At 54.4% G+C, this 15,689-nt stretch overlaps 1 protein-coding gene across 1 annotated transcript; it reads right to left on the bottom strand.

The window, feature by feature from the left end:
- Positions 1-1,226: 1,226 nt before the first annotated feature.
- LOC34621624 lies at positions 1,227-12,926 on the bottom strand. Its single transcript, XM_026335066.1, has 27 exons — positions 12,848-12,926; positions 12,585-12,677; positions 12,081-12,209; positions 11,596-11,852; positions 10,504-11,108; positions 9,975-10,116; positions 9,722-9,810; positions 9,397-9,490; positions 8,912-9,262; positions 8,490-8,644; positions 7,753-7,906; positions 6,852-7,116; positions 6,458-6,576; positions 6,177-6,304; positions 5,713-5,849; positions 4,820-4,883; positions 4,647-4,754; positions 4,319-4,499; positions 4,035-4,177; positions 3,769-3,867; positions 3,194-3,602; positions 2,940-3,041; positions 2,655-2,738; positions 2,241-2,349; positions 1,935-2,034; positions 1,679-1,751; positions 1,227-1,463 (listed from the first exon to the last, which is right to left on the bottom strand). The coding sequence occupies exons 1-27, from the start codon at positions 12,924-12,926 to the stop codon at positions 1,227-1,229; spliced, it is 4,506 nt and encodes a 1,501-aa protein (XP_026190851.1).
- Positions 12,927-15,689: the final 2,763 nt, after the last annotated feature.

The raw sequence follows: 15,689 nt of genomic DNA, 5'->3' as shown, positions 1-15,689 counted from the left end.
CAACTGCTACGGATATTGGGTGCAGCGGGCACCTCAAGTAGAGCCCCTCAACCGCCTACAGCTGCCTTTACCGAAAGGCGTTAAGACTATCTTTTAACGGCATTATCGACATTTTCAGATTAAAAATTTTGTGAAGCTTCTTTAAAATCCTACGTGGTTGGCACCGCCGAAAGGTCGAAGCCAGACACTGAGAAGGAATTCTGTAGCAAAGCGGGGTGCCTGTACCGTACCCTTGGCGGTCCAGCAGTAAGTACACCACTGCATCGATTGGCAAGAAAATAGTACACACTGGGTAATTTTCGAGGAAGTTCTGGCAGCGGGAGACCTTTGTACTCGATGCCTCATCCTCCAAAAGAGAGCACTGTACGAGATTCGGGAAGCAGATGGCGAAGGTCAGGGCTTAACAGGAAAGTTGGCACTGCACAGCTCGGATTCACAACTACCTTATAAGATCGACAGAGCTTCAAAGCTGTGCCAAGGCAGCCCAAAGCAATCGTCAAAAGATTCGTAAGAAAGTCTGGGTAAAAGGCACTAATGATAACTGCGCTTGCGTTTCAAGGGGCCTCCAAACGAATCCAACTTTTCCTTAGTGCACACTCGGTATCCGGTGCCAAGCAAGGTAGGCCAAATTCTGCATCGCTCTTTGAAGGCAGCTCAACGGAGGCGCAGAGTAAGCAACGAAGCGTCTTTTTGAGCTATGTATAATGCGAAACTCTCCCACATTCCCCAGAATGCCCCCTATCAAGATTCTCACTGCTGACTGATCTACAGACGTCAAGGGCTCACGGGTTACTATTAGAAGATCTGGTGTAGAGGAGTCTCACTGAACTTGAACGTACTTTTTTTTTGAAAGTGTCTATCAGAGGTAAAGGCCTACTGAATTCCAGTAGACGATCGAGTGGTGAACGAAATGAAAACACCGCTCTTCTCTCGAAGCCAAATTGCAGCGCCATTATCGTGCATGCATCTCGTAATCAGGCAGCTGCAAAGACACCATGGCTGCAGAGACCTGGGCAAGGGAAGGGCTTTGCCAGGCGTTGTCTTCCTCTTGGCTTGCTGTCCTCCAGTATCTTTTTACTTCACAGTAAATTTGCTTTTTTGTGCGCTCTGCTCGTACACCTCCCTCCGCCTCATATTTCTCTAATTCTCCATTTCTGCTTCTGCTGGCTCTAAACCTACTGCCCAGCACTCAACCCTTGCAATCTCTGCATCTCTGCTCCATTTTCTTAAGCAGCCGAGCCGAAGCGTTTACCCTCGCCCTCTGCGCCTTTCTCTTGACTTGTTTCCCATTGCATTTTTAACCTTGCGTCTAAGATGCCAGTGTGGCATTGCGTTCTTTCCGCATTTGCTCCTCCATCTTCTGCACCGAATTTTTTCTCTATGGCCCAATATCGAATAAAGTAGGGGCCAATACACACTACAACATGGCTAGCCATCGACATGCTCGCAAGGAGACTTGACGGCTTTTTGTACAGAGACGTTCCCGCTAGATTGAGCTATCCACAGAATTGGCAGAGGCAGCTGTGTATCCTCAGAGCCCTTTTTGTCTTTGAAACTATCAAACTGCTCAGCCTCGCCTCAGCAGACTTTTCAACGACAATCGATAAGGGCGCCTCATGCTGTACTGTCAGAGATCAAATATGTTCGCGGGAATGTGTGATCTACAACTCCGTCCTGCCAGACTTGGCCCAGAACCTTCTAGCCACTGACTAAATCCTAATGCTCGTTTAAACAGGTAAGTGCACTGGCCTCTAAGCCCCAGCGAAAATTCGGGTATAGCGGCCTAGACCGCGGCTCCTTGATGAACGCCATAGGCGTTGAGCTAAACACGGTGAAGGGGTGAACGTTTTGGCAGCGTAGAGGCCCTTGCGGTTTGCTTCCACAGCGTAGGGTGTGCGGTTCAAGCGTGCATGCGCACCAAGACATGTGGCTACGCTTCGGTATGCTTGAGGTCATCAAGAGCGGCCTCGATGGAGCTTTGGTTGAGAAGGAGACTCAGAGAGTACTTGGCCTTCTCGGCGGGGCTTAGGGAATCTGCAGCAGGGAGAATATTGCAGATGTACGTGCAGCTCGTCTCATGGCAACGCAAGTGCACGTGTACATACACCGCACAGGGGCAGGGGATACCCTACATGCAGACGCGCGCGAAAGGCTGTGTAAACCATCAAGCGGATCGGTACCGGTTAAAAATAGACTCGATACAGCGTGAATGCCAATCCCGAACCGCCTTTTTGCCCTACCATATTTGCAGTTGCAAAACGATTGTAAAAGATTTTTGGTGAAGACTCCCGCAACCTCCACCCTCGGTGGGCTGAAATGAACTCGTATTAAATTCGCATCCAACAAGCCCTTGGCAAACAACGAAACAGCAACAGCAAACGCAGTAAATCGGCTCTTGGAGGCTTCCTTTCTCCCTTCGGCGTTTGTGACTTCGCCTTTCTTGCATTTGTGCCTCTCGGATGCATGTGCTGCTCATGCCCATTCTACTTGGAAAGCTGTATGGACTCCTGCACTACCCCTCTGAGTCCAAACTAGCCCCGTGCACGGCTTCTTCTGTGCGTGCCCTCCTCCAAGTTTCCGTGAGGCACATTCTCTTTTCGCATGCTGCAAGTTACACAATTTACGCACTCAATACGCCAAACCCCACACCTCACCAAGAGAACGGTGTTTTTCAGTCTCCCCAGATCCGGACAGAGCACATAAGGCCGCCGCAAGAATTCTCGGATCGTCTCGCACACCTGCGCGTGCAGATCCGAGACAAAGCGCAATCCACTGCCGTCAAAGCTAGCAAAGAGGCCTCCATACCCATTGCGCTCACGCATCTACGCATATGTGCATGCACCGTAAAACGGCACACTTTCTCTTTGGCGTCACGACAGCAGTCCCCTCCGCCACGGACGATGAATCCTATACAGCCTCAACCGGCGAGAGCAACTTACAGTCACAAGGAAGTGGACCTCGTCTTTGCTGACGTCTCGCAGCTTTCTTAAAAGGGGGAAGTTCAGAAAGCAGAGGACGCGTGCCTCGAAGCGTCTAAACTCCTGCACACGCGCACTTTAAACTCATAATTCTGGAATTTGAAGCACCATGAACATCACCCGGCAGCAGAAGAACGCGCGTGTTGCAAAGTCGAAGAATGCGGCTCAAAGCCGCGAAAAGAAGGGCCTAGGAAATCCTGAGCCTGTGGACACACCTCAACTAAAAGCGTTTCTGACATTTGCCGCAGTCGCTCCTGCTGCATGCGGTGGACTTTGAGGAATTTGGCAGCTACTACTTTGTCTGCTGTGGCTTGAGGGGCCCCTGGGGGGCCCCCCGAACGGGCAGCGTCCGCGCGTAAGGATGAAGGACCTCGAAACGCCTCCCCTGGGGAGGGATTTCGTCTGGGAGAACTCGTGAAGGCTGTAGCCGCCGCTCTGAGCAGTTCTCCTTGGTAGAAGGCATTCTTCGCCAGGGTAGAAATCACTTCTGGCGCTGTGCGAGATCCAGAGGGTTCCTCCGGCTCGTCGTCGAAATCCTCTAGTCGCGCTTGCTCCTTCTCGCGTTGGACTGCATCCGGGCGAGACAGTCGCTTCAGCATATCCTCGGTGGCTTGCTGTAGATCCCTGGAGGAGCCAGACATCGAAGGCTGGAGACTCTTCGAAACAAAGCCTATGTCTCCTGAGGCAGCGAGAGGCAGGCCCCCCAAGCCGCCTGACAGACCGCGAGGAGGCAGGAAGGGAAGACTCCATGCGCAGCAACGGGGAGGGAGAGCTAAACGCTACATCCTACTCAAAAATTAGACGAAGGAGCCTGGGGTGTCCCCCCACAGCGAGAAAGGCGGCGTCTGCCACTGAGGTGTCCGTGCAAAGCAGAGGCGAGAACAGTTCCCTGAACAAAAAGCGAAATTTCAATGCCTCATGTCTGATGTCAAACTCCATTGTGCCCGCCGCCAAGCTCCATGCCTCCGAGGAATCCGCCAGCAGCAGCAAGACGCGTGTGCAAGCCACTTTTGCTGCGTAAGGCCTCATTTTGAGGCTCATTTACGAAAGGCTCACCGGACATTGTCCTTGTTCAACTCGTCGATCTCAAGCACCTGCACCCCCTTGCGCCGTCCCGTTTGGGGTGTACGTACACCGCGCACGAGTAGGGCGGTGACGCTATCGGCGACAGAGAAGACAGTCGCTACAGTTCGCCCTTCCTGCGCATGAATGGGGGCAACAAAGCCGTCAAAGGAACCAGCGCAAGCCCTCCAGCATGAACTCTTTATCTGGGGTGTGCATTCGGCAGCTCACTAAGCCCTCACCAACAACTCCGCCCACAGCGGCACATCGCTTCCCACCTGCGTCGCTGTGGCAAGGAGGGAGCGAAAGAAAGCAGTGCCTTGAAGGCGAAGCTGATCTGCCTCCAGCAAAGCCTCGGGGGAACGCAGCAGTAAAGTCACTGGACGCTGCAGCACAAACTCTCCACGAATAGTCTGGGAGATTGGGTGCAAGGACGGCAATTCCGGCAAACCTCCACCACTGCAGTCAGCAAAACAAACAATCGCCAAACAGGCATGGGGGCTAGAACTTCATAATTGGAAGCACACCCCCGTGGTTTGCTCGACAACTTCCATGACGGCGTACAGACACTCCAGCCACTGAGAGGGCACACAAACACACACACACGATGTTTCCTCTAAGTCTCGAAATGTACTTTCCGAAAACAAGGTACAATACACTGAGATGAGGAGCTCAGTCCAGGGCAAGTTATGCCCTCGCGATTCTTGCAGGCGGCTACTGGAAGCAGGCTGTAATGATATCCGCTATAAATGTATATTCTCCTGATGCAAGGATTCAACTTGTGAACATTTGCCTTCTTAGAGGCTTCCTCAAGAGTCGTTCCCTGAGGTGCCATAGTCCACACTTCGCCGAGCAACAAGAGGGCCGCGCTGTACATACACACATACTCATACACATACACACACACAAATACACATACACACACACAAATACACATACACACACACAAATACACACACACACATACACATACACACATACATATACATATACATACACATACACACATACACATACACATACCCATACACACATACACATAAACACATACACACATAAACATATACATACACACACATACACATACCCATACACACATACACATACATACACATACATACACATAAACACATACACACATACATACACACATACACACACATATACACACACACACATACACACAAACACACTGAGTAAAAAGCGATCCTGCCCTTCTAAGGCCTCCTTGTTTTCATGTGAAAGACTTGTGTGTCGTGCATGCACAGCCCACACCCCGAAGTCTACGCTCTACCAGCCCCACTCAAGCAGCGTTTGCGGCTTCTGTTGCGCAACATTGTTTGGTCCTGTTAGAGTTTCGAGGATCTTCTGCCAAGCGGAGGCGGCCTGCACACACACACAGACGCATGGCAGCGCCTTCCAGAGACTAGCTCCTTCGAAATTTAATTCACCTAAGAAGGCTAAGGCAAATAGCTTCGGAGGCAGCAGAACGACAACCTTGAGCACGCCTAAAGGAGCCTCCCTCCACTTGCCTCCTCAGTGTGCACGCTGGCTCCCTCCAAGTTCTTTAGCAAAGACAGAAAAGTTTGTCTCTCCCTTGCATTTGGGAGCAGCAGTACCCCAGCCTGCTGCTGCTGCTGCTGCTGCTGCTGCTGCTGCTGCGCTGCCCTACGGTCTGCCTTCCTTGCTGCTGCTGCAGCTGCGCCTTCTGTCGCTGCGTGGCGAAGGGCAGCAGCAACGCTTGCGGCAAAGGAGGGAGGGAGCGAAGCCGCGACTTGTCTCAGGAGAGAGATTCTGAGCATCGAAATCCTCCGCAAACAGACTGGACGCTTGAATTTGAGGCAAAAACGAGCGAGAGCAAGCACAGACCTTGCCTCGACCACTGTGAGTTGTGTGTGTCTGTGCGTGTGTCTCTCTCTCCGCGTCTAGACTGTTTCGGCGACTAAGCGGGCACTAGGCATTTCCTCGGAAGCTGCCGCTCTAAGCGCTTCCTCCTCCCCCCTCAGTCCCCCTCCCCTCAGCCCTTCGGCAGCTACGCATGATGAATGCTGGATGCGCGACACTGCCCGCCTGCCCGTACGAGCGCGCAGAGAGGCTTCTGGGAAGATAGAGGCTCAAAGCTGCTCATGCGCATGCGTGTCTGGGACTGACGGATCCAACGCGCTGCATGCAAGTGCAAGCTGACGGGCAGCTGCACGCCTTGCAACCGCGAAAAAGCCTTCAAAGCTCCTCTCTGCCATCAACCCCACGTCAAAGGCCACAAGCTGCAGCACAAGCACACCCTGACTGCCAGCAGTTCATCGGGGAAAGAGAGCTGCGCTCCTCGTGTGTACGTCTGCAGGGAGGCTCAGCAATTGAGACAGAGGCGGCGGCTTTCGTGCAGTCCCTTCAGCCGAAACACAATTCCACGCAGACGCCAAACTCGAATTTCTTACGACTGGAAGACGCCCGTCGCGCTGCTCCATGAGGCGTGCCACACAATCCTTGAGGAGAGACGATTTCCCGACGCCTTCAGGCCCCGTCAGCAGAAGCAAGCCTGTGCGAAAAAAACTCTCGCAAATCCTCCTGCGGTGTCTCAGCAGCAGCTTTTCCCATAACGGGAGGAAGAAAAGGGGGGGGAGAAGAAAGGGGGAGAAGAAGAGGGGGGGAGCAGAAGAAGAGGGGGGGAGCAGAAGAAGAGGGTAGAAGAAGAGGGTAGAAGAAGAGGGTAGAAGAAGAGGGTAGAAGAAGAGGGGGGAAGAAGAAGAGGGAAGAAGAAGAAAAGAGAAGAAGAAGAAAAGGGAAGAAGAAAAAGAGCCATTGCTACCCTACGAGTCTCTCCGCGTTCTTCGCCCTTTATGAAGGATTCGACTGCCTGCGAGGGGCCTTCACGCCGCACGAACCCCCAAAGGGGCCTCTGGGGAAACAGGGGGGGGCCCCCCGGGGGGCCCCCCCCTGTTGGCTCTCCATCCGGGGGGGGGAATTCCTTTGCTCGTGCTGCAGCCGCCGTTGAGGAAGCGTCAGACGAATGTCTGCGTGTAGAAAGCTGCCGCTGACGGGGATGCAACGCAGCGCGAGGGGTACACGTGTGCAAGAGCTGCAAGAACGGCGAGATTTTCGCGAATGCTCGCGATGCTAAGGCATCCCTCCCCACTGCTCCCCCCCGTGCGAGGATTAGCCGAGGCAACGAACGACTCAGCATCTGCACACTTGGAGCTTTATACCCGCAACCCCCCCAAACAACCAAGCCATTGACGGAAAGCGCTGGAGAGCAGGAGTAGGTTAGACTGCTGCTGCAAAAGACGAAAAATCTCAGGCCTTAGACTTAGAGACCTTATTATAGTTTTCCGAAGAAAGCGCTTGTTGCCGGTGACAGGGATCAAAAGGGAGCAGGGTTTAGGGTACGAATGGAAGGGGCCTCCTTGGAGGGGGGGGGGGCCCTCGCTGGGGCCCCGCAGCAGCAGCGCAGCGGGGTCATCCCTAGGGGGCCCCCTTCTTCCGTGCTACGTTCCCGTTGATACCCAAGCCCTTTTAAGTTAAGAAAAAGTGTTTATCAAAGACAAATGTGCAGAAGAATGCAAAACTTGCAAAGGGGGTCCCTGGCAGGGTTTTTTCCAGCGGCGATCAGGGGTCGACGGCGGTGGGTGGTACCGTGATTCTGTACAGTTAGCTAGTTTGCGTCTTGAAGTTTCTCCCTAAAAGCTGTTGAAAGCACTAGAAGACATGGCTAAACGTGCTCCCAGGGAAGCGTATCGCTCCCGAAAAAGGCGTGACTCTGCGTGGGCAGGTGACCTGCCGTGTAAGTAGCCGCCTCCGCAGCAGCTGCTACACCTTCACCATCGTCTTTGCTTGGTGAGTGCGTGCAAGCAGAGAGCGTTTGTGGGTAGCTCAAGAGGAAGCCCCGGGTGATTCCCAAGGCGCCAAAGCCTTGGAGGGTGAGTTCACTTCGCACTAGGGGCGAGAATCACGCATACCCCCACAGACAGACCAACGGGGAAAGCAGCCCTTTAAAGATGCCATACACGGCCTATGAGGCGAATGTGCCAGGCAGTGGAGAGAGAGCGCTGATGGCGGAAGCAGCGGCAAACAGTGCAGTCGACAGGGGGCAGAGTCAACAACGCCACCGGGTGGACTAGCAGCTCTATTGCAGCAGCGGCCTCGTTGCAAAGGCAACCCCAGCAACGCTCCAGCGCTATTTGGCTAGCACTGAGCCTGCGCCGCACTTGCGCTTTAAGGCGAAGGCCACTTAATGAGCGAACTCGCATGCTCAGAGGATAGACGCCACAGCGTTCTGCGAGAAACACTGTCAGGCGACGAAACTCTTAGCCGCTTCTGCGATGAAAGCCATGCGGCGGCTCCCTGTCTGAGGCAGAATTTTCAGAATAAAAGGCAGTAGCGGCAGCAGCAGCACCTGCTGCTGCTGCCGCTATTGCCTTTGGCTGGGGGCCCCGTTAGCCCCCGTCAAGGTACCTGTTCCGCACTGTCTGTACACGCACCACAGCCCTCGCATGCAGCATGCGGAGAACCTCTGCTGCAAAATGTGGCGCTGTGAGGCCAGCCTCCTTCAGCTGCTGCTCCCGGGCAGCAGCCTCTATGAAGCGGTCCGGAAGGTCGATACACCGCAGCTGCACGGCGCAGCATCACACGGCACAAGCCTGCCCTCTTAGACACCCCAGCGCCCCGCGTTCAAGAATCGATTTCCCACGAGCAAGGTACTCGGGCGTTTCTCGGATTTCTGCACATGCATGGAGGTAAAACAGCCGCGCTTGCCCAAGTATCTACGGAGCAATGGGCTCATGCGCTTGCATCTGTCTGCATAGAGAGAGAGAGAGAGAAAATGCCGTCGGAACCTCGGCAATACACGCATGCATGCTTTGCTTTGTGGAACATACCTGGAGCCTCCCCCCGTCAAGGGCCCCCTGCTGCACTAGCGCTCGCATGGCTTTGCTGCAAAACCCTCCAGCTGCTCCCTCCTCTATCAGAAGGAGCGCGTCATGAGAGGCAGCTAGAGACGCTAGCAAGGATTCATCTAAGGGTCGCAGAAAGCGCGCATCTGCCACAGTTACGCCTACAAGGGGTGTTTCGCCCCCTGCAGCGGATGTCTTCCCGGCTGCTGCTGCAGCTGCTGCTTCTTCGACTGCTGCGGCGGCAAGTGCGGGGGTGGGGATGGCGCGAATGCGCTGCAGCAGATCCGCGGCATGCACTGCCTCCAGGAGGGGGGTGCCTAGAGACAGCAGGGCTACCTGCAGATACACCTCTCGGCAATGCATGGAGAAAGCAGAACGTTGAAAGCCGCTTTCATAGCACTCGAGCGCAGCCAAAGACGCTTATTCAAAATACGGTAGAAAAGTGCACGTTTTTGCATTATGGCGCGCACCTTGAACGCAGCCTTAGGGTGTGCCCGACGAATGATTCGACCTTTTCCTAGGGGAAGGGGCTTTCCCTCAAATTGAAATTCCTGAACATTGTGCCTGCACGGAAGCAAGTCAGGCTCCAAACCCGTACGCATGCACGTGTGACTCGAGAGGCCGACAAAGCCCCGAGAGTGAGTAAGTGAGCGTCGCTCGCCAAAGGCAGAAGGAAGCACTCCCTTCATGCGCCTAGACGAGCTCGAGACGCAGCATGCATCCTCCCCGCTGGGTGTGCTTCGTGTCTAGCCCACACTTCTAGGGGTCGAGAGTGTGGTTCGTGCAAAAACATACCCGAGCTTGCTGTTGAGAACTTCGATGCCAAAAGATGCGCTCCGCGGGAAGCGAATGGCAGACGGGCCAGACTCCAATTGGTAGACAGTCTGCACGCAAAGGGTGGAAGCACCCTCGAGCGTTTGCGCGGCATCTCTTCCGTGAATACTGAAGTCTCGCTACCCCGACCACAATCTTCCTTCACCTGTCCACAGACCCCCTGAACCTCCTCTGCACTCCCTCCCTCTTTCTTCCCCGGCACGCCTAGACCTACAGCAAGCATGTGAACAAGTTCCTGCTCGTCGCTTGGCGCCATTACGGTGAAGTTTGGGATATTCGACAAGAAACTCAAGTCGTAGGCACCCTGGTGAGTGCTCCCATCCGCCCCCACCAAGCCTGCACGATCAATGATGAATCTGAAGCACGCAAGCCGCACACCCCGCATCCACGCTCAGAAACGCATGCACACGAAGCCGCCACGCTCATGGACGAGCAGCATCTAAAACTACGCATTCCCCAGTAAGAACGGAAAGAGGAAAGCTCGAGCGCCTGCACACGGATTTTGCAGTCTCCAGATGCCTAGCGTGGATTCGCAGGGGTCCCCACGGAAAAGACGCCACGGGCAAAAGCATACATAATGCATACATGCATTTGCGTACGCCTCTATATTACGAAAAAAACATGCCTCCTCCTGTACGCATGTATGCATGCATGCACACGCGAACAACCGCCAAGCGAGGAGCATGCGCAGCATCAACGCGGATCGAACCACCCCCTCCCCGCAAGGCGCCCTCTGGGCCCACCTAACAGGCAGACTTTGCAAGGCGACGTCGTGGACGATCTGATCGTACGCCCTCTGAAGAAAAGTGCTGTATATACAGCAGAAGGGCTTCGCGCCTCCGGCCGCTAAGCCGCCGCAGAAAGTGACAGCGTGCTGCTCCGCAATGCCCACGTCGTACAGCTGAGAAGGAAGATGAGCTCCTAAAAGCGACAGGCCGGTTCCGCCTGGCATCGCTGCCGTGATTCCAACGACGAGGCTGTCCTTCTCCGCTAGCCGGAGCAACCCCTTCGCTGCAACAGAGGTAAGGGATGGCAGAGGGTGACGCGGTGCTGCAGCAGCTTTGGGAGCTCCTGTTGCACTCGCAGAGGCGCCCACTTGCTGCTGCTGCTGCTGCTGCTGCTGCTGCTGCTGCTGCTGCTGCTGCTGCTGCTGCGCGCCACCGGCCGCGGGCCCCGCCGCCGCTGCTGCTGTGGCTGCCCCCGCAAGGGTACGGCTTCCCGCATGCACGAGAAGATGCGTGGCTGCCTCGACCCCGTGCATGCGGTCCAGCGCAGCCAGCGCTGGCGCATAGCCGAAACCTTTCTCCGTCTTGAGGTGCAAGACTGTAGGACGCTCCAAACCCCGACGCTGAACGCAAGCAGAATTCAAAAAGACGCCGTAGAAACCATGGAACGGCCGTGCTCGCCAAACATCCACACACATGCAGACAGACAGACAGACAGACAGAGAGACGCAACATACAGACAGACATAACATACATACACACATAACATACAGACAGACACAACATACATACAGACACAACATACATACAGACACAACATACGCAACATACAGACAGACACAACATACAGACAGACACAATATACAGACAGACACAACATACATACAGAACACAGACAGACAGACACAACATACATACACACATAACATACATACAGACACAACATACAGACAGACGCAACATACAGACAGACACACAGACATACAGACACAACATACAGACAGACGCAACACGTTGACTCCTGAACAAGAGACGCAAGAGTACGCGCCGAGGCAAGATAAGATGGCAGGAAGATGGGGTTGCCGCTAAAACAATGCTGCCAATGTCTACCTTGATCGTCTGGAAGATCGCTACGAGGCTTTGCACGTCGTGGCCATCTATGGGCCCTAAATAATCGAATCCAAGAGCTCCAAAAAAGGAGGCTCCCCCCTGTTCTCCTTGTGCAGGCGCATGCACCGCAGACAAGTCCAGAGGCTGCTGCTGCTGCTGCTGCTGCGTCTTGAGCTGCTGGGAAAGAGACACGAAGCTGCGGCTTTTCAGCAAACGGCGCATGTGTCGAGACACCGCACTGGCAGGCGCTGTGCCCCCTGCAGAACAAAACCCCACACCATGCGCCACGAGATGCCTGTCTTTCAGCGCGCACACACATGCGCGGAAGATCCAAGAGATCCAAGTGCGAAATCCCCACTGCCAGCTGCCGGGGAGACAGCCCGTTACTACGGATACTCATGTACGTAGGAACGCATATGCATGCAGCGTGCAGACAAATGTACACCCCGTTTAGCCACTTGGATGCACTTTTCCACAGATCGCACCCGCGGAGTTCGTGCCAGTAGGAAGGGAGACTTGTTGATTGTCGTTCAAGACAACCAACACTTTGGATTGCAGATGGCCGCATGCGTTGAGGGCTTCATATGCCATGCCGCCTGTCAAGCCTCCGTCCCCTGAATGCAAATCGCAGAGGCAGAGGCGCTCTCTCCGCTACACCCCACCGCTGAAACGGAGGTTTTGGTCTAGAACGATCTTCGTCCCTTGTTGGATGGCTCCGAAAATGCCTGCATCGCGCCGTCGCTTTGCAGTAAAAAAGAATTCTTGGGCACCTCCCCTATCCCCCATGCTCCTTTGCTCCCCGCTTCCCCCATGCTCCTTTGCTCCCCCCTTCCCCATGCTCCTTTGCTCCCCGCTTCTCCCGCTTCTCCCCTCTCTCCCCCCCGCTGCCTGCATCCTGCTGCCTTGCGCACAGGCAAGTGCTCCACTCTGCGGTTGGAGGGCAGCAACAACACACGCAGCCGCCGCAAAACACGGAGCCTCGGCCCTACCGATAACCGCAACGTGCAGCCTGTTTTCCTTCTGCTGCATGCGGTGAGCGACGTATATCCCTTGAACTGCACTGACAGATGTGGAAGAGTGGCCTGAGAAAAAGCGCAAAAAAGAGGCATCCGACTCCACTCACACCGAGAACAGCCTCTAAGACGAACAGATTTTTCTGCGCTGCTCCCTCGCGAAGTTGCATGCAGCCAAGAAACAGGCTTGAAGGCTTCCCGCATAGCGGGCTCTTCGCTTCGCAGCGTCTCCTGCTTACCAGCCCCGAAGCAATCATACAGCGACTCTTTTCTAGAGAGAAAGCCAGAAAGACCACCAAACTGACGCAGGCGGTGCATGAGGTGGCGTCGTCCTGTCAGGATCTGTGAAAATCAGAGCAGCGCACAGAAAATATTTACGGCTAGCCAAAAAAGAAGAAGGGGGGAGGCGTATAGACAGCTAGCCAAGAAATAAGAAGAAGAGTCTTGGAAGAGGCGTATTGACAGCTAGCCATGAAAAAAAAGAAGAGTCTTGGAAGAGGCGTATTGACGGCTAGCCATGAAAAAAGAAGAAGAGTCTTGGAAGAGGCGTATTGACAGCTAGCCAAAAAGAGGGAGAAGAGGCTTGGAAGAGGCGTATTGACGGCTAGCCAAAAAGAGGAAGAAGAGTCCTTAGAAGAGGCGTATAGACAGCTAGCCATGAAAAGAAGAAGAGTCTTGGAAGAGGCGTATAGACAGCTAGCCATGAAAAAAGAAGAAGAGTCTTGGAAGAGGCGTATTGACGGCTAGCTAAAAAGAGGAAGAAGAGTCTTGGAAGAGGCGTACAGACAGCTAGCCATGAAAAAAGAAGAAGAGTCTTAGAAGAGGCGCGCAGGGGTCGTATCAGCGGGAGGCAAGACACTGCGTGGTCACGACTAGAGAAGTCTCGAGCATGGGAGGTTGTTTTGCAACGTGCTAGAAAAACACCGCGGCAGAAAACGGCAACAGCATCGGGTAGGAGGAGACGTTGAGAAAAAAGTTTTTAGAAAAAGCCCGCGAAGGCACGCGGCAAGCTCACACCTTGTGGGGGTAGGCTTGGTGTGAAACATCAAAAATCAGAGAATCCGTCGGCATATCTAGCGTGTAATGCAAAGCCACGATCGCTTCGATCATCCCCAGGGAGGAGGCCAAGTGCCCTCCAATCAGAGACACCAAATCGACGATCTCGCGACGAAGCTCGCTGCGCAGCAGAGGCAGGAGACAGACAGCCGCGGCGCAGCGCCCAGTGAGGCACACAGCAAGGCGACTTCGTCGCTGCTCGCGGAAAAAACACACCGCGACACAACAAAGGAGGCTTGCCCCCAACCTGTCTCCCCAACGCAGCAAGAGCAGATCCTGTCTTGTTTTTCCGGGAAAAACAAGACAGGATCTGCTCTTGCTGCGCGGCGAGGTTTGGATCACCTACTTGCACAATTGAGGAAGCTGAGACACTTTGAGCATTTTTAAGTCGCGGGGAACGTTGACAGCAGAGAGCAGCGAAGGCGTCAGAGGCCCCTGTAAACTGCTGCTTTTGCTGTTGCTGCTTTTGCTGCTGCTTTTGCTGTTGCTGCTTTTGCTGCTGATTTTGCTGTTGCCGCTTTTGTCGTACTGCTGGGTGCTGTGCTGCTGGTTGCCGTTGTTGCAGGGGGAGGAGGGCGACGGCGACAACGATGAAAAAGAAGACAAAAAATTCGTACTTCCTGGGAAAAGCGGCGGAAGGGAGCGCAGCTGCAGTCGCGGATGAGCACCTCCGGGGAGCCCTGTAAGTACACTTGCGTTGTAGAAGGAAGGCTGGAAGGGCAGTATTTCAGGAGTGTGACAGTCAGACTCCTCCCTGCGAGCTGATGCTGACGCTGCTGCGCCTGCTCCCGCTGCTGCCGAGCAGAAGGCATCTGATGACGACGAATGTGCGACTGTAGCGTGCGACGCTGTTGTCTGCAGCTTTGCAGGCAGCACTGGCAGCTTTCCTGCCGCTGCCGTTCCTCGCTGTCGAAAAGTTGCATCACCTGCGAAGGGCCATAGTCGCTGACGAGCTCTGAGGCGCAGCTCCCCGCTGCTGCTGCTGCTGCTGCTGCTGCTGCTGCTGCTGGTGCTGCTTGTGTGACGTAGGGAGACGTGAAATGCAGGGGCTGTCGCGGGAAGCGCAAGCCAGGGGGGGGCGGTGGGGCCCCCCAGGGGGCCCCCCCCCCTCTTGCCGGCAGAGGAGTCGTGTGACTTCGAAACGCTTGCCTCCGCAGGCTGCAGCAGGAGAGGCTCAGTCAGCAGCAGCAGCAGCGGGAGAAGCAGCGGGAGCAGCAGCAGCGATCCTTTGCAGGGCTGTGCGTCGAAGAAGGACTTGTCTAGTGTTGGATCCGCTGTGCGCCTTGTCGATGAGGCTCTAACGACTGCGTTCACCCTGTTAGGGTGTATGTCTCCCCTATGAGAGCTCATGGCTTTCGTGCATTGCGGCTAGAGATTTTTGAGGCTGAAGACTCCCAGTAGCCTATTCTACTTCCCCCCGCAAGTCCTCCTAAGCGTTGGGTGCCTCTAAAACGTGTGCGATTTCCCATGCCAAAAGAGGCATCCGCCAAGCAATAGCAGGCAGTCGCAGTCTCTACACCCCAACGCGGCCTCCCCTTGACATCAGATAATGCTTTTAATGCTTATTTATAGACACACATGCTCATGCACATTCACATGCTCATGCACATTCACATGCTCATACACATTCACATGCCCATGCACATTCACATGCTCATGCACGTACACATGCTCATGCACGTACACATGCTCATGCACATTCACATGCTCATGCACATTCACATGCTCATGCACATTCACATGCTTATGCACATACGTAGTCTTACACACACATCCATTCATGTGTATGTACATGAATATAGCAAACCTACACACCAACGCATTTTACACACAGATACTTCAACATACACAGATACTTCAACATACACAGATACTGAAGCCAGTTGCGGCGAGTCTGCTGTAGCTTCAAGTTTTGAATGCGTTTGAGAGAGAGAGAGAGACCCCCAAATGGCTCAGCCTCCAGACAGAGTGCTGCTGCACGAAGCCAGCGAACAATCGCTGAGTTGTTGGATGACGAAGGCGCGA

Source organism: Cyclospora cayetanensis, unplaced genomic scaffold, assembly GCF_002999335.1.
Source record: "Cyclospora cayetanensis isolate NF1_C8 unplaced genomic scaffold, CcayRef3 CcayRef3_contig_59, whole genome shotgun sequence".
Taxonomy (NCBI): domain Eukaryota; phylum Apicomplexa; class Conoidasida; order Eucoccidiorida; family Eimeriidae; genus Cyclospora; species Cyclospora cayetanensis.
The sequence above is the reverse complement of the archived record's forward strand: the minus strand, read 5'-3'. Positions and strand labels throughout refer to the sequence as shown.